The following is a 26280-nucleotide window of genomic DNA, read 5'->3' on the forward strand; positions in this document are numbered from 1 at the left end:
TGGAGCCTTCCTCAGAAAGCTGCTGGAACTACTTTGTCAGGATAAACAAACAATTGGGAAAGAAATTAAGAAACTGCTCACCTGGCACCTTCACAGGCCACACAAGGGAACATGTAAGTGGAGAAAAAGTGCTTGAGCTGTGGTTTCATCTGCTTCTGAGCCACCCTGATGGCTCTGCCTTCCCTGCTGTCCTTTCTCCTATTCCCAACTGCACAATGGCTCTCCCTCCTTTCCTCCTGGCTCCAGACTCTCTGGTTCCTCCTGGAAGACAGTTCCAAATGGCCCATTCCTTCCTGGTGGATAAACTGTCTCAGAGGAGAGTTGCTATAGTTGGTGTAACATATGCATCAGAAAGATGGCTGAGAGCAAAAAGGGGACTGGTAAATGGAAATACTGTCCTCATCCCTTCCCAGCAGCAAAGAGGGGTTAAATTGACTCAGATTGCCATATGAAAACCCATCAGTGATAAATGTCTACACTATGGGGTATGAACATGTCCCTGTGAGTTTTCCTTAGCACTCAGCATCTGTGTGAGTAGCCAAGTGCTAAAACAGCCATAAGCCCTAAAAAATCAATTAAGAAAATGCTAAGAAAGGTTGAAACCTTTAGAGTTTCCCTCTGTCATAATCTGTTTTTAACTAAGATAGAGAGGAGTGCCTGTTTGGAGAGACATGAATTAACCTTCATGGTGTAAGACATTCCTCTTGCCAGATGATGGAGCTTTTCTTTTCTTCCTCATCTACTCCTTAATAGCACTCTTGGCAACACTTGGACATGGATTGCCAAGCTACTGCACTGAGTAGCAAAATGACTACACATGCAATGAACTGCTCAGTGAGACAGGTCCCCTCTTTTTGTGCTAATTTTATTAATTGCAGCAGTTTCTTTATTCTTTGATTTCATTCATTTTTTAATACATGGGAGATGTTTACTTTTGCAGAACCATGGAGCACAGTGTGTATATATATATATATATGTTTTTATATGAGACATGAAATGATGAGCTGGGTAACACCCTGTGTATTTGGGCAGCAGGCGGATGTTCAGTTAGTTGAATTAGGTTAAACCAGATATTGCCTAAACTATGCCTTGTGCTTTGTCCCAAAGTCTACGCTTGTATTACTTCAAGGACTAATGGAAATGTTGCATTGGTTGCATTGCTGTGAGACTGTAGAACATCATTTGCCATATGAATAATTTTAAAATGTTATAGTATGCCTGCAAATGACCCAGGGAAATAGGAAACCAGAATGTTTCCCATACAGCAGCTGCATAAGCTGTAATTCGGAGAAAATGTATGACCAATACCTCTACAGGAAGTTCATTTTATCCTCAACCCATGCTGTAAAGCCTGATATGCTCCACACACCATCCCCAGAATACAGGATCACAGGATGGGATCACAGGAGAACTGAGCAAGGGCTTCTGGGTGGGCTCCAGTTCAGCCTCCTGCTCAGAGGAGAGGGACCCTGAGAGCTGCTCAGGGTTTGGTCCAGCCAGGCTTTGAAAATCTGCCAGGACAGAGATCACACAGACTCTCTGAGCAGGTTGTTCTAATGCTGGTCTGTCCTCAGAATTGAGATTATTTTTTTCTTTTTTGTTTGTTTTTGGGATTTTTTTTTGTTGTTGTTATATCTGGGACATACAGGGAGCAATAACTCTGAACTCTGGGAAGACCTAAACTAAATAAAATATTTCTTATGCCTATCCACTCTACCAGTCTCTGATATCTTGGAGTTAAACTCCCAAGATTCTGTTGATATTGTTGGGATATTTGTACACTGGGGAGAAAAGTCTGGGGTGGTAAATCTGGAGAGGGTCTATGCATGCAGAGAAGGAGCAGAAGTTGTGTTAGTGCAGCAAATACCTGGACCACATGAAGCCCTGTGAAAGGATATATACCTCATAACTCCCAAAAACCCAAATTTTGGCACTGTTGTACCCCAGAACATAAGGCTGTTGTGCCTCTGGAGCTGTTTTATGAGCCTGAACACTGGCTGAGCCGGAGCTGATCCCACCCAACTGCAGCAGCATGGTAGGAGGAGGAAAAGATGTTTCTGTAAAGGAGCACAATGAGCCAAAACCACAGACTTTTGCTAGGCTTCAGTAAGCAGCTAAGAGCACTTTTACACTTCAGTGCTTTGGGAAAGCTTATCTACAATAACCATCCTGAGTATAATTCAGTGTTTGAACAGCCTCACCCTGCCCTGGCGGATCTCTGGGTGGGTTAATCATAAACACAGGCAGAATCCCTATGGCAGCCAAAGGATGAACGCTGGAGTGTCTGGCATGTGTGGGATGAGGTGCTGAAGGCCAGCTTGACAGCAGACAGCAGGAAGGTGTAGGAGATGGAAGGAAAAAAGCCCAGGTAATGTCTTTTCTTGGCAGTGAAAATGTCAGACATCTGCAGTTAGAAAAAATAAGGTTTAGAATACCTAGAGACCTAGAATTTCAATATTAAGGTGCTTGCATGAGGGTTTCATTTAAGTCAGCAAGTTTCGTATTATTATTTCTTTGGTTTGAAAGTCTTCAAGGGAAGATCATGAATTCTACTGAACTACAGATGGGAAGAGACGAATGTCTCTGGCAAGCATATTTTCTTGCATCTTTAGGTCTTTTCTTTCTTCTCCACTGTTTTCTAGAATTTTACTGTCCTCGGGATCACTCTGGCTGACACTTGGTGTGCATTGGCCAGCAGTGCAAGTTAAGAGAACAGAAATCCCTCGGAGCACCCTGGTCCAGGGCTGTGGGGCTTGAATGTGTAAGAGTGGTTTCTGTGTCTGCATCAGCTGGCTTAACATAGCTGGTATCTCTCCCTGTAGTTTTGTGATTCTGCCCTGAAGAAGTCCTCAGAAACAGCATTGCTGTGTTTCATAAGTAGATATAGAGGTAGATACATGTATTAATCCGTTTATCCATTGAGATAAACTTTTCATTGCTTTTCATTGCAATAGGATGCATCTAAAGGCAAAATATGACACCTAAATCTTTCAATACTCAGGTGCAGCAGCTGGAAATAATCTTACTTTAGTGAAATTGATCTAATTCATGAGCTGGGGATTAGCTCTAGTTTTTAAGTCCTTTTTTTTTAATAAGGAAAGGTTACTGGCTTTTTGCTGGAAGAGAACAGAGGAAAATGTGGGTGTTTGAGTCTTTGAGCATATGCAAATATAAATATGCATCTATCCATGTTTATTCATATGTTTCTGTATTTCTGTTAACAGTAAGATTATTTAAATAGGCTATCTTGCTCGTAGTGTATATTCTTGTTTCAACCTTCTTTTGCAGTAGAGCTGAATGGGGATCTAGAAAACAAATTTTGCCTTGGCTGTAGGAGAACAAACCCAGAATTTTTCATGGATTTTGTAGCATCTCTATGGAGTCAGAGATGTGGAACTGAGACCAAAGCCTGGCCAAAGTTCTTAGAGAATTTGCCTTAGAATTTTATATAGTTTATATAAATAGCAAATAAATGGTGATTAAATAAATGTAATGTAGTGACAAATTTTAATTTGTGCCTCACCCTAAATTCTAGGACAACTACACAAGGGTTTGGTGTGTGTAAAGAGAAGGTCATGTTTGCTTTAATAGTTTGTTTCCTTCATTGAAAAAATCTAAGAATATCTACCTAAAATGAAACTAGCAAGATTTGTATCAATTTTTCAATTTCTTCTGCTGAAATGTATTTGTTCTGCTGAGATGAATTTATGTGATTTTGGAGTTCAAGTCATTTAATATTCTGTAGAACTGATCCTGCAGACAAGGGATATCTCCATCAGAGAAGAAAGAATTTCTAGTTATTATCACATAGATATTTTTTTCTGCATTACTGTGGAATAGCTTTAAAGTTAATAAAAGATCTTGTCACAGAAGCAAGACAAGAGGAGGCTGGGTGGGATTATTGGGATTAATTTTAGGTATTATGTTGTATGCAGGCTGCTTGATGTCCTTGAGGAAAGTATCCCTCCCTAAAACAACTCACATAACCCCACACAAACCCTTGTGGCTAAATGCTCTCTGGAAAAGCCTGTCTGTCTCCCCTGGTCTGCTAGCAGCATCCTGCCTGCTAATGTGCAGTGGGACCAAACCCTGGCTCCCTGCCTCAGTCCCAGCAATGGTGAACATAGTGGGGGCCTTTATTTCAGGTTTGGAGCTTTATTCCTGTTCACCACAGCTCAGCAGCTCTGGTAGGGACTGAAGCACAAGGAAAGGCAAAGCAGTTGTGCTAGGCATGAAAAGGTTTTGAAATAGTGGATATGGAAAATTACTTCAGGGATATATTGCTTTCCTCTTTGAGTCACACAAATACCCTCAGAAAGTTTGCAGCCAGCCCAGAGCTGCAGCTGAGTCCCCTGAGGGGAGGGATGTCATCCAGAGGGGCAGGACTGGGGAGTGGGTCTGTGTGAGCTCCATGAAGTTCAAGTGCAAGGTGCTATGCATGGGCTGGGGCAATCCCCAATATCAGAATTGCTGAATGAGTGGGCTGAGAGCAGCCCTGAAGAGAAAGACTTAGAGATCCTGGTTGGTGAAATATTGGACATGAGCTGGCAACGTGCACTTGCAGTCCAGAAAGCCAAGCGTGTCCTCGGCTGCATCAAAAGAAACATGGCCTGGTGTAAAGTTTTCTGGGTCTCCTAGGAGGTTGGGGGAAATTAGTGCCAGGGAGATGAGTAGAGAAAGTATTAGTGCAAATCCTAGAATGTCTTTTATAGTATAGCATGGGTGGAAGGGAATCTTGTGGCAGTCTGAGGGGATGCCTAGCAGATTGTTTGATCCTGTTTCGTGGAGGAAGATGAGGTTCTTCCCCTCTGCTGTGCTCTTGTGAGAGCCCACCTGGAGCCCCCGTCCCCACCACTGTGTCCAGCTCTGAAGTCTTCAACATGGGAAAGAATCTTGGAGAGGGTGCAGAGGAGGCCATGACATTGATGTGGGGCTGGAGCACCTCTCCTGTGAGGAAAAGATGAGAGAGTTGAGGTTATTCAGCCTGGAGAAGAGAAAGGTCAAGCGAGGCCTAATTGCAGCCTCTCAATACACAGAGGACACCTACAGAAAAACAAAGACTTTTTACCAGGGCTTGTAGTGGCTGGACAAGGGGCAATGGTTTTAAACTGGAAGTCAGCACATTTAAATTGGACATAAGGGAGAATTCTTTTGATGAGGGCAGTGAGACACTGGAGCAGGTTGTCAGAGGAGCTGAAGATATTCCAGCCTAGGAAGTTCTCAAGACCAGGTTGGATAGGGCTTGGAGAAACCTGGTCTGGTGAGAAATGTCCCTGTCTGTGGTGAAGGGGTTGGGCTGAATAATTTTCAAAGTTCCCTTTCAAGAAATCAATCTACTATTCTGTGATTCTGTGAATAGAAGATTTATATTTCCTCTGTATGTTTGTATACAAAGAGGCATATTAGTAATTCCTCCATCAGTCTTTCTTCATATAACAATCTATATCTTCTTTCATGTTCGTTTGCTTTTCTTCTTTATTAAATAGTCCTGGTAAAATATGAATGAAATTCGATGCAGACCTGATTCCTCACAAGAGGATCAATTTTTATGTGGAGACAGGCTCCTTGCTAGACTGCATGGACAGGTATTTTTGACCAGCCATTTCCATCTCTGACACTCACAAGGCTTGTGACATTGCAGTAACTTGGCTGCTTCCAAACATCTTGAGAAATACTGCAATAACCAAAAGAACTTGGTTCAACCAAATGTGCTTATTTTTGATAAAGTGTGACTCATACCCCAAACAGCAAACTCCTTTGAGTTCCACCCTGTGAAGGGAGGATCCTCTCAAGGACATTGATGAGATGGGAATATTGACATAGAGATGTTGCTGTAGGCATTAGCAGTGTTCTGGACATTTTATACAGCCTTTATTTGAGCAGCTTCCCTCTAGCAACAGGGAAACAAAGGGGTAACACTGATAAACAATGATATATGGATGGCTGTGGTAAAAGGTGAGAGAGAAGATATTTGCCCAGAACTCTCAGGCCCTCTCCTTTGAAAGATAAAACTGTCTTTGAATTAAAAGGTGATTTTGTAGAAAATTTGGACTGGTCACACACTTTCTGTTTACAAGTTTGGATTTTCTGGTAGCAAATGGAACCTGGGTTGCTGCAGCACCAGAGAAGACCCATTTCTAGTTCAGTTTAAAGGCATTTTGCTGCATCAGTGCAAAGCACATAGTCCTGGTTTCAGCTGGGATACAGTTAGCAGCTGGGACAGTGTTGCAAGATTAGGATTTAGGATTGAGAATAATTTTACTAACACTGATTTAGTTGTTCATGAGAAGTATTTACACTCTGTCAAGGACTGTTCAGCTTCTCACACTGCCCTGCCAGTGAAGAGTCTGGAGGTGCACAAAAAGTTGTGAGTAGACACAGCTGGGACAGCTGACCAGCTGATCGAAGGGATATTCCATAGCATATAGATCCAAGGGATATTCCATTCCATATGGCATCATACTGAACAATATCCTAGGGGAAGTGACTGAGTGGTGACCTGCTGCTCAGGGACTGTCTGGGCAGCTGTCAGTGAGTGGTGAGCAAACTGCACTGTGTATAATTTGTTCTGTACATAATAGTAATAATACAACATTATTATTATTATTATTATTATTATTATTATTATTATTATTATTAATATTAATATTTTAATATTATTAATAATATTAATATTAATATCATTATTATCATTATTTCTTCGCCATCATTTTTGTCCTATTAAACTTCTCTATCTCAATGAAAGAGCTTTCCCTTTTTTCCCCTGTTCTCTCCCCACTCCACTGAGGGGCAGTGAGTGAATGGCTGTGTGGTGCTCAGCTGCCTGCTAGGGTAACCCAGACCCCAGTGTAGTGTGGCACTGATCAGCACTGCCAGAGGTTGGTGCTGGGTGGCAGCAGCCCTGTGTCCCACTCAGAGCCTTTGGAGGATCCCTGGGATTTCCATAGGCAATTATCCTCACACTCTGTAAGTAATTGTTCAAGCTGTTATTGTTTTTCTGTCTGTCTTATGACTGGTTCAGGGCTGGAGAATAAAGGAGTTTATTTGGCCTGGCAGGTCACAGGCTGTCCACAGTGAAAATCAAGTCACCTGATTTTTTGCTGTCTGGACCAGAGCACAATTACTGCAGCAGCTATTCCATAAAATACTCCCTTTAAACCTGATATCTGTAGAAATGCTGAAGGCAGCATTCACTCTCCGGGTTTTCAAAAGATAAGTCTGTTGTGGAGATAATCCTCTAAAATCATACTGAAGATTAATTTGAAAGTTTTGCGGAACAGGAGGTTATTCTGGAATATGTAAACAGTAAACTCTTGCATTTTACAGCTCCACTGAGCCAGAAATAAGAGTCCTTTGCGCTTTAAGATAAGTGAGATTCATCCTGTTTCAAGAAATGTCAGAATAACAAGCTGCTTGCCTCTTTATCTAGGAGCATCTTTTACATTGGTCAGTGATGGTCTTTTCACTTATTTGGACTGGAGCTGAGGTAGGGACAATAAGAAGAGATTTATGATGGAAGAAGAGATCTAACAAGAAAAGAGATCTAACAAGAAAAGAGATCTAATGTTGGCAGTGTGGGATCACAGGGACATAGGAAGTGAAAAAGTGTTGTCAGGCCGTGGGCAATGCAAAAATTCTAACTTTAATGTCACACATAGGCATTTGTAAATAGAGAATTGTATTATGTCCTCAAGAATTGTCAGTAACTTTTGGTAAAACTCTGGGAGGGCAATGTACATTCCTTATCCTCCACATTTGCCCACCAGGACCCCTGATACTGGGTGTCTGTACTTGTCTTGGTAAGGTGAGCTACAGCCTGAGTTGTACCTGTGCTAGGTGTAGTGAATTTAGAGCTGCTTTGTGCTCACAGCTTTCTGTTCATGGAAACCAAACTGCTTGTCCTCCTGAGCAGTGTTTGAACTTCATGTCTGCTTGGTAGAGAATCCCACTGTGTGTGGGGGATAAACTGGGATGCTGAGCACTTCCCTCAGCAAACAGTCTGGTTTTGTTCCTGTGTCAGAAAGGATTTATTTGGGATTAACACTTCCCACTAGTCAATGGTTATGTTCCAGTGCAGACAATCTACTGATAAAGCAGAAGCATCTTTGCACATGTCACTGTTTAATTGACATTCACAGTATATCTTGTGTCATCACTGTAGTGCGATGACCCAGACAGAAGTCTTGGGGCTGTATTGGTAGGCTGTGATTTTTGGTCATGAGTCCTGAGAGCTGTACTGGGCAGAGCCTTATTTCCCCATCAGAGCATGTGAGAGCTCACAGAGCTGCTGTTGGCACTGACAGGGTTTGGTACAAAATAGGGCAGCCCTAAGTGTGTTTCATACCCATGGCCCAGGCAGCCTTCTGTAACCTGGAATGCAAGGGAGGGAGAGGAATTAAACCCCTGTGATTTAACTCATCCCTTGACAAGAGACTGACCTCTGATTTGGGATTGACAACCACATCCAAAGATACATAATATTGTGGGCCAAGTGCACCCAGGTGGGATTTGTGATTCCTTTCCTTTTCTAGCTCCACAATAATTTGCTGACAAATCTTGCTAAAGGACTTTGGAAAGTCAAAGACTTGGGATATTGTGAGTCCTGTAAAATAACAGTACTGTGTGTGAGTCCTGTAAAATAACAAGCTCCCTGGAAAGAGGAGATTGCACAGCTGAGCTGCAAAGCCTGGGCTCAATACTGAGATCTGGCCTGGCCTGGGAAGGGTTGAGGCACTGCCTGTGAGAAATGGCTCAGCAAGGGATGCTTGTCTGCCTGGCTGCACATGACAAGGCTTGCTCAGGAGCAGTTCCTGCCCTAGGCTTGTTTTTACCCTCACAGGGCACTAACTCAGGGATCATCACTGCCTATGGGCAGATCACAGACCCCTCTGGCTGAGCTGGTACTGAGACTGCTCTGGGACTTGGCTGCTGAGCAGGTTTCTTTTGCAGAGCAGCACAGCCCTGAGTCTGTCACTGATGCTTCATTGCTTCTGCAGATACAGAAGGTTGTTTTTATGGCTGCAGGAGCAGAACCAAGGGCAGCAGCAGGGTCTGAGTCACTTTGTGCTGCCTGAGCCACACTGCAGCACCAGCTGTACAAGCAGGGAGGGGGAAGGGGAAGCAGGGGCACAGAAACCTGCAGGCAGCTGCTCACTTGCCATGAGCAAAGCTGGGACTACAATTCAGGGCTCTTGAGTAGCACTCCCTCCACCCTTTTATATGCCTTTATCTCCCTGAAATAATTTATTTTTAGTAAAGCAAGTGCTAAAAGATTGAGTTAGGGATGGTATCAGAACACTCAGGTCTCCCTGGGCAGGGCACTGAATGTAATGCTTCACTTCCACAAGCACATATTCTATTTCTCAAATTTGAAATGTTTTCCTTTGCATCAAAGCATCCATCTGTTCAATATTCAGGAAGAAATACACTCACTGAGGGTAATCCAACAGCATTGTCCCACACCAGCCAGGTCTTGCAGTGGTTGGCAGGTTCTGACTCTCCATCCCTGTGCGACCACCTTGCAACCTGCTCCCCAAAGCTGTAGGAAGCACTGGGGAAATGGTCTTGCTGTGGCCCTGTACAGCCACTTCCATATCTGCACTCCTCCTGGCCCTTGGCCAGCTTTGCAGCACCACTTACAAGAGCCAAATTCGGCTCTTTCTACTTGGCTCTATTAAACCTCTTTATTTCTTTTCAGCTGGATCATTAGTTAGATGATTCTGTATTGTTTTTGACATATGCATTCTTCCCTGAAAAATTAGAGGAATCCCATTTATAGGGCTACCCAGTCACTGAGAGAACACAGCAAGTTATCAATTTATACCTGCTGAGTGGGCAGCCTATTTAATGTCTTTTTCTAACCAAGTATCACTTCCTCCAAAAGAGGTTGTTCCAATGCCTTGAGGACTCCCTGTCAGCAGATAATTTGTGCTTCTTGTTCTCTGACTTGCCACAAAATGAAGTCACTGTTTATTGCTGCTTGCATTTGACAGCAGCACACCCAGTTTGGTCCCATCTGGAGCCATAGAATGGTTTGGGTTGAAAGATATCTTTAATGGTCATCTGCTCCCAATGCCCTGCCATAGCAGGGACACCTTCAGCTAGATCTGGTTGCTCAGGCACTCTCCAGCCTGTCCTAGAATGTAGAGATGGGGCATTTACCTCCTGTCCCAGTGGAACAAAGGGCACCAGGTCCCTTAGGGTCTCAAAGGTCATTGAGAGCAATATTCTGCACCCATTTAGGAAACCAAACACAAACCATGTAAACATGGGGATCACTAAGTGCCCAGGGTAGTTGGGAGGAACCACTTTGTCTTCAGATGCACCAGCCCATCTCTAGAAATGCCATGGTTTGATCAGAGCATTTTCAAACCACTGAAGTCTGACACTCTATCCACGGGACAGGTAAATCTTTTAAATCCATCAGCTGCAGAGACCACTCAGAGCTACACAGCTTTATTGATATGGCAGGAATGAGCTGGAAATAGACTCTGTATCCTGACTTTCCCCTCATCCCTGGCCTTCCACTGAAGGCTGGACTTAGCCCAGGTCTGGTCTACTTTTTTTTATGACAGGAGAGGGGCTGAGTCACTTTTTTAATATATTGACTTATTGAAAACCTCCCCTTATGTAAGCTTTCTATTTCTTGACACTCCTGACTTGCCAAGTATTCTAGAACTTGGTGCTGGGCACAGCCCCCACCTTGAATTATCAGGCACCTCAGAGAAACACCCACTCTGTAAATACAAGGGAGTTTCTGTTCAGCCTCAGATTCATAAAATGAACATGCCAGAACTTTCTGTCCTCTTGTTCCTGTGGCACAGAGCAATCCATCAGGCACAGGGACTGCTGTCCTGTGGTGCTTGGCTGGTGAGTTGAGGCTCACAGCTGGTGCAGGGCTGTTCCTGCTGGGTGACAGTGGGAGATGCAAAGCTGAGCTTTGAGCATGGTGGGAAAAATATTATTTTAACAAGTATTGCTGAGGTTGGATTTACTGAGGGAGAGGAGAAAAGAGGCGAGAGTCAGGAAAGTGTTTCCCCTCAGGCAGTGATTTGTGATGTGCTTTGTGATCTGGGATGGGCAGCTGGTGAAGGCAGGGTTCCTGTGGGGCTCCTTGCTGCTTTCCTGTATGAACCCCATAGCTGGAAACTGCTCCCTTGGTCTTCCACCAGTTTTAATAGGTTAAACCCCCTGGTGACATTTCACTTTGGCTACCACCACCCTGAAGCCTGCTCTCCCAACCATGGGGACAGTGCCCCCACCCAGCACTTCCTGTGTGCCACAGCAACCACCAGGAGCATTATGGTGACAAGTTTCACTGTCTGTGATACAATGGCAGGTAAAGACCAGCACCCCACTCTGTTGGGGTCAGATATGGTCACAGAAAGTCTCACAGAGTCTCTGAAAGTCTCTGAGGAAGCCTTGAAGCGATTTTAGTTTCACTAGGAAAGGGTGAGAGGAATGGAATTGTCAGTACGGTGCTCATACAGATAGGAAGGATCACATGGTCTGATTTCTCTAATTTAATGTCCAGTTTCTGTATGGCACCCATGGCTTTTGTAGTGAGTAGCACTAGATGGAAAGGGTAGTTCCTGGGAGAAGACTCTCCATAGCACCGTGTGCTCTGCAAACATGGCTTGATTTCAGAGTGTACAGATACACACATGGAGCCTGCTGCTGCCCTACTTGTTCCACAGCAGTTCTGGAAACAAACTTCAGAAAACATGGGCTGAAGCTGCACCTGGAACATGGTCCTTACAGCAACAACAACAGGAGATACCACCCTCACAGCCTTTCCTTGCTGTTACAGTGCTCAGTTATAAAACAATCTGTGAGATTTCTAGCCAGCCTTGCCAGTCTGGAGACACACACATTGAGGAGCAGTGTACATGTTTACATCCACTCAAAAAAGCCCTGTTGGCAGCTCAAGGCAGGCATCCCATATGGCCTGAAGGCTGATTTGCACCTCTTTACACACTGAATCTTAACTGTTAAACTTCATAAGCCTGAAAACATTTCCTATGGAAAATGAAGCAGTGAAGACAAACTTACTCTCTACTTTCTCCTTCAACAAAGTGAAAAGAAAAGAAAAGAAAAGAAAAGAAAAGAAAAGAAAAGGAAAAGAAAAGGAAAAGAAAAGGAAAAGAAAAGGAAAAGAAAAGGAAAAGAAAAGGAAAAGAAAAAGAAAAGAAAAAGAAAAGAAAAAGAAAATAATTAGGTCAGGGCAGCTACTGAATGGTCACCTCAGTTTTTGCCACTCAAATGCTAATTAAGTCCTCAATGCAGAGCCAGCTGAGCAAAGGGGATGCTATTGGATTGTTTCAGGTTTTTTGGGAAGCTTTGCCTAGTCAGAAAACAAGCTGTTTGAGATCTGGATGGTGTAGGGGGCTTGCAGCCTGCCAGAGAAGCTCTCTGCAGAGGTGAGCAGAGTTTGGCTGCCTGACAGGATGTTGGTGAACAAAACTGATCATCCCCTGAGTATTGGGTGCCCAGGACTCTCCCTGACAGCTTTCTCCTGCAGAGCTGCCAGTTGTGCATACTTGGTTGCAATTTCTAGGGTAGGGAAACCACTCTGTGCAGGTCATGAATCATTTCTCAATTCAGCTCTGCAAGAGAGAATTTTTTTTTTATAATTTTAGCAGACTGTGAGCAACCCCTCCACTGAAAGGGCTCCCTGATCTCTCCTGGTGTTTAGGATTTAATCTAGAACAGGGTGCTTTAAAACCTCACTTTGGTGAAAGTGCTCTGGAATGGCTGTGCTGTGTGGGGTGTCCCAGGGACCACAGCATTCTGCTGTCAGCCCAGCCTGCCTCCACTGGGTGTGCTTTATCCGCTATTATCCATGTTCCAATTCCTTCCTTAGTGGAGCTCATGCTTTCTAATAAGAAAGTTATTGAATCTTTTAAAGGAGGTAGATGGGTAAAGCAACAGGCACATCATTACCCAAAACTGGGAAAGACAAGATAGATGAGAAAAAGAAGGAAAAGAAACTGAAGAAGAGTATCCCCAGTAAAAGCCAGCACAAGAGTTCAGGGCTAATTACAAAATTCAGAAGGATGAGTGAAAAAAACCCATTAATTTTCTGCTCCAGTGGAGAAAAGGGAATTTTACATATGGTTTTTAAAGATACAGGAGCATATGAGATATCTGATTTAATTACCATTTCTCCTTTGAGCAGAGAAATCACTCAAGTCAAACAAGAGTGTGATGGATGCTGGTGAAGGGCAGGGCAGCTTCTGGACAGCTAGGCTGGAATCTTCTTCAACAGAAGAAAAGCAAATAAGCCTGACCTTCAGAGGCAGCCATTTCCCCAAATTCCACTGAGAAAAAATGAAAAGATAGAGAATTTTGACCCTGGTTGATCATTTGGGTCAAGTTGTCTACTGTAGTTTAATTTCTCTGCATTTTTCACTTCAGCAAAATTACTGAAACCTCATGTGCTATGGGTACTTCATCACTGCACTTCATCACTTCATCACATACTCAATGATGTATTTTGGGAATAATGAATCCTTCTGCTGGGGTTCAAATATTTCATTCCAAAGGTGTCCTTAACGAGATGTTCAGCTCACAGTAATGGAGTGTCCTCTCTAAAGGCCAGCTCCCATCAGACAAGGTTAAGAACAATGTGAAAACTGTCTTTGGGAAGCACAGAACAAAAGTGGTCTTGTGCCTCTGTAATTTGTTCTCAGCAAGGACTGAAGTAAGTCCAAGAGGAAATGTCAAGGAAGCAGATGTACTTACAATACTAGAGACAAGAGCTGTGACAATATGATGGTTTATTAACCAAGAATAACAGATACTAAGCCTTTGAACTGGGGAGGTTAGAGGATTAGAAGGGGGAACCACAATCCAGAGCCTTGTACATTGACCTGCTATAGAGAGACGTTAGGCAAGCTATAGGTGGAAAATAAAAATAGAGAAAAGAAATTATGTCCTTATTAGAAAAGAAGTGAGTGTGAATACAAGAATACTTTAGACAGGCCTATTTTTTCAGAGAGTGGTTGCTAAGGCTGTCTGAAATCTAAACTTTTCAAGGTGTCCTGGTGGGTGTTGTATTCCTGCTGGCCTCTTAGCTGGAGCTGCTGTTCAAGAGCAGGGCATGGCTTCCACAACAGACTGGCTCCTGCAGATCTCTGCAGAGCAAGAGGAGTTCATGTTTGCACTGAGATAAATCTTTGTTCTTGTTCAGTGTTTACCAGATTGACTAACCAGGCACCACATTTGCTACCAGCAAGAAGCAAACTTAAATGCAAATAGAGCAAGAGGACACAGCCTCAAATGTGACCAGGGAGGTTTTAGATTGGATATTAAAAAAAAATTTCTTCACTGAAAGGGTTATCAAGCAGTGAAACAGGCTGCCCAGGAAAGTGGCTGAGTCACCATCCCTGGAGGTATTTAAAAGACATGTAGATGTGGCACTCAGGGACATGGTTTAGTGGTGAGCTTGGCAGTCTCAGGTAAAAGGTTGGGCTTGATGGTCTTAGAGCTCTTCTGCAGCCTGATTGGTTCTGTAAGCTTGGAAAGCCCCATTCACCATGTAAAAGGTAGAGACTGAAAGAAAAGCAGCAGGATGGAGCCCTCAACAGTGGTACCTCAGTCCCACAGGTATGTCTAATACCCTCAGGAAATTCTTCCAAGCTTTAAATTAAATTCAGCTAATTATAGCTGAAGACTTTCTCTTGAAGGAAAAGAAATCAACAAGTCCTTTAATTCTTGTTTTGGCTGCTTCTGGGGAGTGTGATTATTATTCCTGGTAAGAGCTAGTCCATAATGCCTTGTGCTGTCTTTAATGATTTCTCGCTGCACAAACTCATGGAAGTCTTTCACAGCTGAGCAGATGAGGGGTCAAGATCCCTGTAAAGGGAGTAAAGAGCTCTAAGAGGTGCAGGAACACAAGAAAGGACCTCTCTGCATGTAATAACTGTGTTCTTTATTTTGTAGGCCTGTGTTAGTATTTAGTAGATCTGTTCCCCAGCTCTTGTGTATTGACATGAGAAATGTCGTTGAATGGAACCACTAATTTGCATCTGTTCAGGATGTGGCTTCCTTGTTGTCATGACTGATGATGCATAAGGATGCTAAATGTCAATGCAAAGTCCTTGGTTTTCTGCAGGAGGGACAGGGTTTGGAAGAGCCAAGGCTGTGTGTGCCAGGGTGGATGGCCAGGGTTTGCAGAGATACTGTGGTGCTGCAGCTCTGGTGCTGCTCTTCCTGAAGCCTTCTCAGAGTTTGGAGTTTTTTGTCATTTGTGGCAGAACTGTGCACAATTCAAAAGCTCAAATTATAGGTTGCTCAGAGTGCATATCTGTATACCTGGTATTTCTTCTTCTGCATCTAGGGGAATAATTTTTTTTAAATTAAAAAAAAGCATGGAAGCAACTCTGTCAAACCAGTTCCTGCCTCCCAAGAAGGGCTAAAGGTGGAAAATTGGAAATACAGTTTATGAATCAGGTATGAGCAAGGCCCTCAGCAGTTTCATACACTTAGGAAGTTTGTGAGCTGGATGGATATCAGACCCTCTGCCCACAAACTCCATAAATGTGCCTGAAATCTCCTTGAATTCTCTAACTCAACGACCTTCTTTGCAATGTCTGATTTTGGTGTCTCACTAAAGAATACCTCATTTGTTCACAACCTCATTTGTTTTAAACTTGTTGCCTGATAATGTCATTGAGCACTGTGGTTTTGTGGTCTGGGGGTGAAACTGAGACTCTCCTTCTCTATCCATCTTTCCATGTCACTCATTATTTTATAGCTCACTTCCAAAGAACACTTCAGGTGTGGTTAAACAATATAGTGAACCCAGATGTTTCTCAAAGACATGAGGATCACATGAGACTGAGAATTGGGAATGAATTCACCTTCCTGCTCAAGTGTGCTCCAAGAATGGATTTGTTTTTTCACTATCAGGCTTTATGCTGGATTAGGTTAATTTTGGCAAAAGCTTATGTATGTATGCTTTGATCATTCATGGAGAAGCATGATAATGAACCCATACCTGATTCAAATCCATGCCAGGTGACCCAGCCATGCATGGATTTGGTATTTATGATCTGGGAATGACCAGAACAGGAGAAACATCCTATGAGGTCAGATCCCATATCCATCTGGCACTGTGCTCTTCTCCAGCAGTGGCACAAGGATGGGATATTCAGGGAGAGCACATGAGCCTGGGCACTTTCTGTGTCCATTCTCCTTAGCATGCAGAACATTTTTACATGAGTGTTAATGGAAACATCCCCATCCAGCTCTTTTAGTATTTTCAGTTTCGTTTCATCAAGTGCATCCTCATTCTTGTACTGTGTGTCATGCTGTGTAAGAATCAGCTTTGCTTTCACCCTATTTGCCAGTTTAAATTTACAAAATTTCATCCTTTTCCCACTCAGTCATCTCCTCTCCAAATGAAGAGTTACAGCTGTGTCAGTCTGTCATAAACTGACTTTTCCCACCCTTTTTCTGTGCCTTCTCTAACCCTGTTGCCTTATTTGAGATGTGGAGACCAAAGCTGTGCACAGAATATGAGATATTAAACTGATTTATTCTGTGTTCCTGTGTAATGACCTTGTGTAGGTTCACCAGTGATTTAAAGGCAAGTTGACACTCACTCCTGACACCCATCCTGACAGCACAGTGTGGAAGCTTTTACTGATGCTGCACATGAGCTGCTAATTCAGAGACCACCAGGGTTGACTCCAGGACCATCTTCTTGTGTTTGGTAGCAGTTCAGCATTTCTCAGGCATAATTCATTATTTTTACTGTACCACCTGAAAAGCACAAGCTATCATCTCTTTCTCAGGGTAACTCTGCCAGGACCCTCTTTTGATCACACTTCACAGTGTTTTCTCTGAATTGCTGAGTTTTAGGTTCCTTTTGAGATGGGAATACAAAGCAGCCAACTGTAGCCAGAATGCAGTAATTTAGTGGAATAAGAGGTTCCCTTTCATATTTTAATTTAATTTCTTATGCTATCTAATGGCTGATTTCAGGTTTTGACTGCTGCAGTGCAAGAAGCAGAAGTTTTACACAGAAATACCCACAAAGACAGCAGAATTTCTCCTGAATAGCTATTTTAGAGCTGTGCTTTTTCTTGAATGCACAGAGCCAGTGTGTAACTAATCCTGACCACTGTATTGTCAACTTGAAGTTTTGTTTTCTTATGGAGGAGATATTAATAGTTGAGACAAGACATGTAAAGTCACAGTGTCACATAGATATGAAAAACGCCAAGATTCAGAACTGATACCTTGGCTGCCACTGCTGTTTTTTAAATTGCAACTTGTCATACAGGATTCTGTATTCACCTCCATGAAGAGCTGAAGCTTTCCTATTGCAAATCCTTGGACATGTCAAAACAGCAGAACCAGGGGGATATCAGGAAAAGTGTAAACAAGTTAAGGCAGCTAGTAAAAGCTCCAAGCTTTGAAAGAACCACATCAGAAATAATGGATTTGGGAATAAAGGGAGGTTCTTTGCTGAAGCAAGATGAAGGATCTGAAGGGGGATACTGAACAAAGCAACCCTGCTGTGGGAAACAGAATGAATGAAATGAATTAATTGGTGAAGTCTTCCCTTAACTTCTATAATCCTGAGAAAAGAAGGCATGAAATGAATACATTTTAACCACTCATTAAGAATTTTTTGCTTTCCATATGCCCAAGATCATAGAATTTATTTTATTCCGCCCTCCTTAATAATTAAATGTAATGCAAAAAATTTCTTCTCTGGGACTTCACTTATTGTCACAAATGACATACTGTCTTAATAAAAAATGGTTGTGAATTAACCAACTGTGCTTATGTGGCTATTTTAGATTTAGTAGACTTTTCATTTTGAAGCCACATCATTGTATTGTAATTACATTTTATTCTTTGGAAAAAGGGATTTAAGTTATGAGATAATTTCCTTGACTAGTTCATATTGTGGGAGTGTTAAAATGAGCCAAGAGTCATTCCTATATTTCAGGTTTGTTGTTTCTTTTTTTTTTTTTTTTTTTTTTGCATTTGAAATGAAATGAAGTAACATTTTTATGACTTAGAGAACTGGTGTTTATTTCATGGAAATTAGAACTACTCATGTAGGTAATTATTCACCTGGTGCAGTACTGTTTGATCTACTGAATTACTCTTTTGAAAATGAACTTACATTGAAAGAAGTGGAATTTTAAGGAGCTGAATAATAACCCCACCAAGACATCATAGAAAATGCAAATAAAAAAATACAAAGATAAAAATCCACTTATCAAATTTTATGTTCATGTATAGGAAGGCAGAAGTATTTTTTCTTCTTTCTTCAGTTTCTGCTTCCTCAGCCAAGGCAACCACTGTGCCCATGGCTTGCAGTCTTCAGGCACTGGAGCTGCCTCAGAGCTGAGGTGCACAAACCTTTGATCATCCCTGAACTAAATAATTTTGATGGTTCCAAAAGGTTTGCAGAGACTGCTGCTTCCAGGGAAGAAGGGATTTGGGGGGAAGAGCAGGGCAAAGCTGCTCCAATGAGGACTTTCTGCTGCCAAGAGCACGCTGGCAGCTCACTCAGCCTGTCCATGTGAGAGCTGGATGGCCTTGGGAGTTGTGCTGGATAAAACAGGATTTGTGTCTGTGTCTGATCTGGTGTGCAGCTCTCACTCCCTGGTTTCATTCCTCTGTGCCCACCAGGAGCACAGCTCACACACCTGCACAAGGAAAGGGCATCTCAAGGCTACAGAAATGGAACTTGACAAATGTCTTGGTCTATTGCAGCTGAGCCCACGTCTGGGTTTTTTCTTGAACTAGTTCTGGAAAACTGCTCAGAGAGGGGGCTCTGAGGGAGGGACAGAAGGGCCCTCCTGGAGCTACACATCCTGTGTTTCAATGGCTCAGTTTATGCTTCCAGCTTCATAAGTGATGGAGAAGTGTTTCCTGCCACCCCTCAGTGAGTGCCCAGGGTGAGGCAGATAACCTGCACCCTTCAAGGGCCTGTTTGTCTCTGCATGGCTTGTAACCATTCCCACAGCAGGAAACCAGTCTCCCCTTAAAACAACTCTTCAAGCACACAGACTTTTGAAAATATTTTGCTGGAAGAAAATACTACATTTAAACAATGTAGAGGAACTCTGAGGTTCAGTAAAGTCATTTGAACTCATGCTGACATGCTGACACCTCTGAAGTGGATTTTTTTTTTGGCCAACTTTCCTTTAAATTAGACTGCAAATTGCAATTATTGGATATCTAAGAGAACATTATGCTGTGCAGGAAGTGATCACAAGGCCTCTGTGATGATGGGACAGCTTAGATGAAAAGAAAGAGCATGAAAGCAATTTTTTGAAAGCTGCATGCTGCCATTAATGAACCTTGACAAGAGGGGAATGAAATTTGTGAGTCTTTTTTTCAAGGTATGAAAATTAATTCAGAGACCCAGTGGACCTGTGGCACTGATAAGAGGAAATGAACACTTGTGTTTACAGAGGTGCAAATTCAGCATGGTCTGAGTATGGACAAATGCTGTGGTATGGTGGCTGTCCCACTCTTATTTACTATTTGTATCAGGGAAGCCTCAATGAATCACACTCATAAACTAAGGTCTACATTGTACTGTGCATATGCAGAAAAGAAGAAGTTCTCCTGACTTCAGATTTTTTTACAATCCCCATGTGAAAGGAGCTGGGACACTCAGTCTTCTTTGAACTAAGAAATGTTCTTGATTAGCTGAGATGGCTGATTTTTAATTGCTTCTAATTAAAGCACTTAAAACAGGAAACCTCTTTGTAGCCCGTAAGAATTCTTTCATCTGCTTTCTGTTTGGGCATGAAATTGCTTTATTCTATCTCAAATTAACTTCTAGGATTCAGTAAGGAGCAAAGCCTCTATTTGTGCATTATGTATCATGTGGGGGTTAAATCTTCACTGAAGTTTGTGAGCAATGCCTCAACACTAACAGCCTCCAACCTCCCCACAGGTCCATGACAGGTGAATGAGTTTTTCTGCACCCAAGGCTCTCCTGATTTCCCATGTTTGTGCCTCACTGGTAGTCAGGAGGTCCTGGGGGAACATGGGAGACCTTTCCTCATTATATCTCTGGGGCTTACCTAGAGGTGGCACAAAGTTTTATGCCTGGCTTAGGGATACAGATAGGTATGGATAACTTTGGGGTCATTCTCAAATCTGGTATAACTGCATAGAAGGTCCAAACTTTCTCTTGTTAAAATTTATGCCGTCTTGGGGAAGAATGGATGGAATAATTTTCCAGTTTTCAGCAGTTTCAGAATTTATGTCAAAACTGCAGGGAAATCTGAAGAAAGTTTACTTTTTTTATTCCTTCCATGAGCACAAACTGTCTACCACAAAAAGCATTTCCACAGAACACTTTGAGGATGCCTAGCTGGTTATATTAAGCAGTGTGGATGTTACCCATGTACACAGTATTAGGGTGTGTGATGGGTTTTCTCCTCAAGCCAGGTCTTATGAGCTCTCAGAGAAACCATCATATCTGAGATAGCTCTGCTACCTGGAATGGCATAAAATCAGCAGGATGGCTTCTGAGGCAGTGTTGGAAACAGAAAAGTTTTAATAAAAGACAAAATAACAAAGCTCTTACAGGGAAAACTCGAGCTAGGGGCAAGAGGTTTTTGCTCTTGCTAAAACACTTCACAAAAGTGATTATTTCCTTCGTTCTCTTCTTTTTCCAGTGAATTACCCAGGCAGGACTTTTTAACTTCTGTCCAGTTGGCAGCCCTAGGTTTGAGGTGAAGTCTTAAAGGTCTTATGAGGTGTCTTTTTACCAAATTGAGGAGAGAAACTTCTGGGCTTTTTTCCTTTTTAAGGAGACAAAGGATAATTTGGTTATTTCATCAACAGAGGGTACATTCCTACAGGTGTGCACACTGACACTGGCTGACAAGTGGTTTACATATCACAGTGATGGAGCCTGTTGGGAAGGATTGATTCATTCAATTCCCTGAAGACTTAATTTACTTAGTTTAGACCCTTACAGAGAAGATTCTCTCTGGCAAATCCCATGTACAGAGAATGCCACCCTGCTCTCCTGCTGAACACACCCGCACTCTTTGTTCCCATAGCTGAGCCTTGCAAATGACCTGTGCTTGCTGCCTCTCTGGTGCTGTTGAGGGACACATCTCTGCATGGTTATCCTGGCTAAGGTAACCTCTGGGGTCAGGGACACATCTCTGCATGGTTATCCTGGCTAAGGTGACCTCTGGGTCAGGGGTACAGCAGAGCTCAGATGCAGCCTGATGCCATTTGTGCCCAAACCTCTGACAGAATAAAAACCTGAGACTGAAATCTGGTTTACTTCAAAGACGGATTTTGCTCTTGGCACCATGCAGTTATTCAAAGCTTGGGCAGTTCTCTTTCTGTTACCCTGTGGCACCTTCTGCAGCTCTGTCTTTAGGCAATTTCGAGTGTTATGTAAACAAAAGAATCATGGAAGACAGCCCAGTTAACACATCAGGTTTATTAATGGCCACTTCCTGCAGCCACCCTCTGACTCTTGCTTTGCTTGATGCCTGTTTTTGTCTGGGTGCTACATTTTCACTCATACTGATCAGATTTTAGGATCCTTTGGCACAAATAAGTTGTGCATTTTCTGCTATTGTACCCTACATTGCTGACATTCCTCTTGGGCTGGCCAGTAAACTTAATTTGCTTGCTCTGAATACAACCTTTAAACATTACCAACTTCCCTTTCCAGTTTGCAGTATCTTTTCCTCCACAGTTTGAGTTTGCAGATGATTTCAGATGTTTGAGCACTGGTCACTATCAGATTTACTCAGCTTGTAGGCGCCTGCTTGTTTTGGCTCATTGGACTGTGTGCTTCTGCAGGTAAATTTTTATACCTACAATAATTTAGGCAAACAAATTCTCTGATGACAGGGGGAAGAAAATTTGCTGAATATTTGTCACTGCATATTTGTGGCCAGCAAAGAACCTGAAAAATGCTGCTATTATATGAAATCCTTAGTGTTTCCTGTCACGACTTGATTTGTTTGCCAGTCCAGTTAATAGCACAAAATTCTCAAGCAGCATAGATTGTTTCTCTCTCTGGAACACGTGGCATATTTATTTTCTTGGAAGAACTGATGCTAGGCAGAAACACCTCTCTAACACAGCTTGAGGAGTAACCTTGTTCAGGCTTGTTCATTGCTTTGCAGCTGAAAGGAAGTGAGAACTACCTAAATTATGTGGTGTATGTGCCACTGATATCATGGGTGTAGTGGGTGTCCTGACCAAGGTATTTACACAAATGACTTTATCTCAATTCAGTGGAAAACGGTTTTTGTTCTGGATCCTCTAATCTGCCTTTTATCTCTGGTCTTGTCACAGGCATAAGGAACAAGTGACATGTGTGGGAAGTCAGTAGATTGGAAACTTATCTTTGATTTCCTTTCTTTGCATCTTGCCATCTTGGTTTGAACAGAAGTTTTGGCTCTTGTCACATTATGCTTGTCTGTACATGGCCAAGTTTTAAAAAACAAACGATATTGGATGAAGCAAAAAGTCAGAGCTTTCTCTCATTACTCTAGTTTGCTGAGAATTAAATTCAGAATATAATGATCTTGCTAGGAAATCAAAACTCCCTCTTAACAACTCCTTGAGTTAAATTAGAATCCAGTACAGAGAAAAGTTTGAAAATACTGCACTGATCAATTTTCTTTACTTTTTCAGAAAGGGGCTGTTTGCTGGCATGAAGCTGAAGAAGAAGAAAAAAGGCGAGAAAGGGCTGACTATCGCAAACAAAGACGCATTGGGTAAGCCTCATAAATCAATATTTCAACAGGGATGAGCAGGTGGTGGAGGATTATATTAGATCTGATTTCATGTGAACTCATTTGAATTGTGTCTCAAGGCTTAGCATTGATAAAACTGGCAGTAAACTCCTTATCACTCCCAAATAAACAGAGAGCTAATTCCTTTTGCATTAACTGTTTCATGAAGTTCACGTTCCGATTCTGTGAGTTCACACTGCTCTATCTGGTACAGTAAACTAAAAATGTCAGCCTGCCTCTTTCCATAGAGAGATGGCACATTTTTGAGAGGTTTTTTCCTATTTTACAGGTAGGTAATTTACTACAAGTGTGTAATTCCTCCAGAAGTTTTGCTTCTTTTAGAAAGAAACACCATAAATACACAGCCTGCTGTGATGGCTGGATGGGCTGGCTCAATAAAGCTGGCAGCGTTACTCAGTAGTGTGTGTGTGCCTGTTGTGAGTGCACACAGGGTGAGGAGAGTGGCCACAGCCACATGGATTTGGGAAATGCTTTTGCACAGGAGGGGAGCTGCTGCTGTAATCAATGCTGCTCATACAGACCACGACAATACCTCTAACTGGGACACCCAAATAAATAAAATATTCAGTTCATGATGATGAATTCACTGCTCTTCTCCAAGTGAGCTTTTTGCTACTGGAAATCAAATGTGGGTTTTACTTCCTTGTCTGTTTTCTTCATCAGGTGATCATGATGAGATTGCAAGTTTTCTCCATGCCACTCTTGGAAGACAGGAAGAAGCAGAGGAAGACCTAGTGAGCAGTGATGCTCTGTCTAGTGCTTTTGGATCCTTAAGCCCAAATAGGAAAAGGTGCCTCTTAATGTATCTTACCTGACATCCCCTTAGACATCTTTTCTTAGATCCCTGTTGCCCAGGAAGTGCATTACCCTTGAACAAAACATCTGACAGAAAATCCCTTTGCTGACAGCAGTGATCCCTTCACTCCTGCTCTCCCACATGACAGAGTGGAATGCATTTAGCTCAGAGATATCACCAGGTGCCATCCAGTGCAGGGAGAGTGAAATGGATCCTGAGTGAGCCTCAGCTGTGCTAAGGAGCTGTGCTAAACAAAACAAGCCAAAGGGAAACAGCAATGTCTATTGTGAAGAACTTGTGTAGTTGTGCTTTTCATACAGGAGAGGAATGCAGTCTGGGGAGGAATGGAGGCAAGCTTGACGGGATCAACAAGTGAAATCATCGCCATGATAGGTGGTAGCTGCACTGGTTTATGTGGATGCAAAACGTTTCCCTATCAAAAAGTACATGAGAAAGACAGAGATGGTCTCTGCTGATGAGAGCCCAACAGTTCTCAACAAAGCTGTCTGCCATAAAAAATATTTGTTTACTGTTGAGAAGTCTTTCCAGTGTGTGTCCAAGTGCCAGCTCTTGCCTAGAGATGTGTAATAACTTCTTCTGTCCTTTAAACAGGGCAAAACTGGCGACCAGAATTCATGAAGAGGAGCTGAAATCCCAGAACTACCAGGTGAGCAGGGGTGACAGCCCTTGTTGTGACTGTGAATTCCTCAGGCAGACTGGACCTGAGCCCAGGAGTGTCCATGTGTCCCTGTGCCCCACAGATTGCCATCACCATCATCGAGGCCAGGCAGCTGGTGGGCGAGAACATCGACCCGGTGGTGATCATCGAGATAGGTGATGAGAAGAAGCAAACAACAGTAAAGGAAGGCACAAATGCCCCTTTCTACAATGAAGTAAGTGCTTTCTCTTTAAAAAGACACTTTCTTTAATGGTTCTGGGTAGACTCTGCCATTTGGTAGCTCATAAGGGGATGAATTAAGTTGCAGCCCTTCCATGTCTGAGCAGGGAGGTCTCTCCAGGAGACCAAGCACCAGCAATAGCTCCCTTGGGTTTTAGATCTGTTTGCTCTTTCTCTTCTCAAGGTCTGTCCAGCCTGTTCCCCACCCTCTCCAGCACATTCTGCCTTACCACCACTGCTACTGCAGTTTTTTAAATAATCCATTTAGGAGCTTTGTCTATACTACACCCCCCCACATCTCCACTCCCTTTTCTACTATCTCATGCTTTCAGCCCTTCCTTGACATATGTTTGCTCCAATTGGTGACAAAAGACACCAAAACAACCTCCAAAACCAACAGGTCCTTTGGGTTTCCTTGTGCCTCCTGTCCCTTTTGACAATGCCTTCTGATGCAGACTGAGGCCCATGGACTTTTGCGAAATAAGTCTTGTGCAGCCATGCAAGGAATAGAGTAGAAAACAAGTCTGGGCTGTGGGAGAAACACATCAGGGACAAGGAAAGAATTTTGCCTTGTCCACCACTGCCCCCCTGCACCCCCAGCATCTCACCTGGGCTCTGTGCAGTAACACAAATGCTGACCCATGCAGCTGACAGCACACTTTGCCTGCCCAGGGATGGTTCTCATCTGCTGCCCTCTCTTCCCACAGTACTTCGTGTTCGATTTCGTTGGACCGCAGGTGTTGCTGTTTGACAAAATAATCAACATCTCTGTAAGTACCCAGGAAAGCTTAAGACAGTAAAGGTCATTGTTTTTGTGTCACTTCAAATCGAAAGGACTCTTAATGTAGTTTAAAATAAATAATTGTAAGTACCAAGAGTGCTAGAAAGTCACCATTAAGTATAGGAAAGAGGATAGAGGAGAGCATAAGGAGGAGGAGTCAGCTGGCAGAGATTTGAAGGAACATACCCAAAAGGAAGATTTAGTCTGCATTTTCAGGGACACTCATTGCTGCTGTAGCAAACTCAAGGAAGAATGAGAAATTCAGCTTAGCTCTCTCTTCTCACTGCCTTCATCCATCTAATTTTCAGCCTGCCACTTGACTCAGATGACTGAGTTGGAACTTCTTGTTTACATCAGTTCCTCAGATATAACTGTCTCTAACTAAATGAAACTAAACTAATGCAGACACTTTTCCTCAGCAGGGGTTCTCGGGCTGCCTGAGTGTCGCTGGTTGGTTGCTATTAGCGTGGGAGTGCTCTCCAAGAGTTCATTGCTGCTTCCACTGCTCATTGCAACTAAAGTCCCAGCAAAACTACAGGGTGACCCTATTGCTCTCTACAAATACCTGAAGCAAGGTTAGAGACAGGTGGAGCTTGGTCTCTTCTCCCAAGTAACAAGTGACAGGACATTCCACAAGGAAATGGCCTCAAGTTGGACCAGGAGAGATTTAGACTGGATATTAGGAAAATTTCTTCACTGAAGGGGTAGACAGTCATTGGAATAGACTGCCCAGAGAAGCAGTGGAATCACCATCCCCAGAGGGATTTAAAAGGCATGTGGATGTAGCAGCTGGGGACATGGTTTAGTGGTGGACTTGGCAGTGCTGGGTTAATGATTGGGCTCCATCTTAAAGATCTTTTCCCACCTAAATTATTCCATATTTCTGTGACATCTCAGAACAGTCCTGATGGAAGACACACATGCTGTTGGGCTTGGACATTGGATAATATTGTGCAGTTTGGAAGGCCAAGTCCATGGAACCATGTTAATTATCTTGCCCAAAACTCATCACCACATATAG

General features: G+C 42.9%; 2 protein-coding genes across 2 annotated transcripts in view; one reads left to right on the forward strand and one right to left on the reverse strand.

The window, feature by feature from the left end:
• Nucleotides 1–25278, forward strand: LOC135443735 (fer-1-like protein 6). Its single transcript, XM_064704307.1, has 6 exons — nucleotides 1–113; nucleotides 22663–22745; nucleotides 23448–23574; nucleotides 24193–24247; nucleotides 24342–24473; nucleotides 25186–25278. Exons 2-6 carry the CDS (start codon nucleotides 22682–22684, stop codon nucleotides 25276–25278), a joined length of 471 nt encoding a protein of 156 aa, XP_064560377.1. The 5' UTR covers nucleotides 1–113; nucleotides 22663–22681.
• ANXA13 (annexin A13) overlaps nucleotides 1–26280 on the reverse strand; it is a 262163-nt gene that overhangs the window by 80889 nt on the left and 154994 nt on the right. The window lies entirely within an intron of this gene.

Source organism: Zonotrichia leucophrys, chromosome 2, assembly GCF_028769735.1.
Source record: "Zonotrichia leucophrys gambelii isolate GWCS_2022_RI chromosome 2, RI_Zleu_2.0, whole genome shotgun sequence".
NCBI lineage: Eukaryota > Metazoa > Chordata > Aves > Passeriformes > Passerellidae > Zonotrichia > Zonotrichia leucophrys.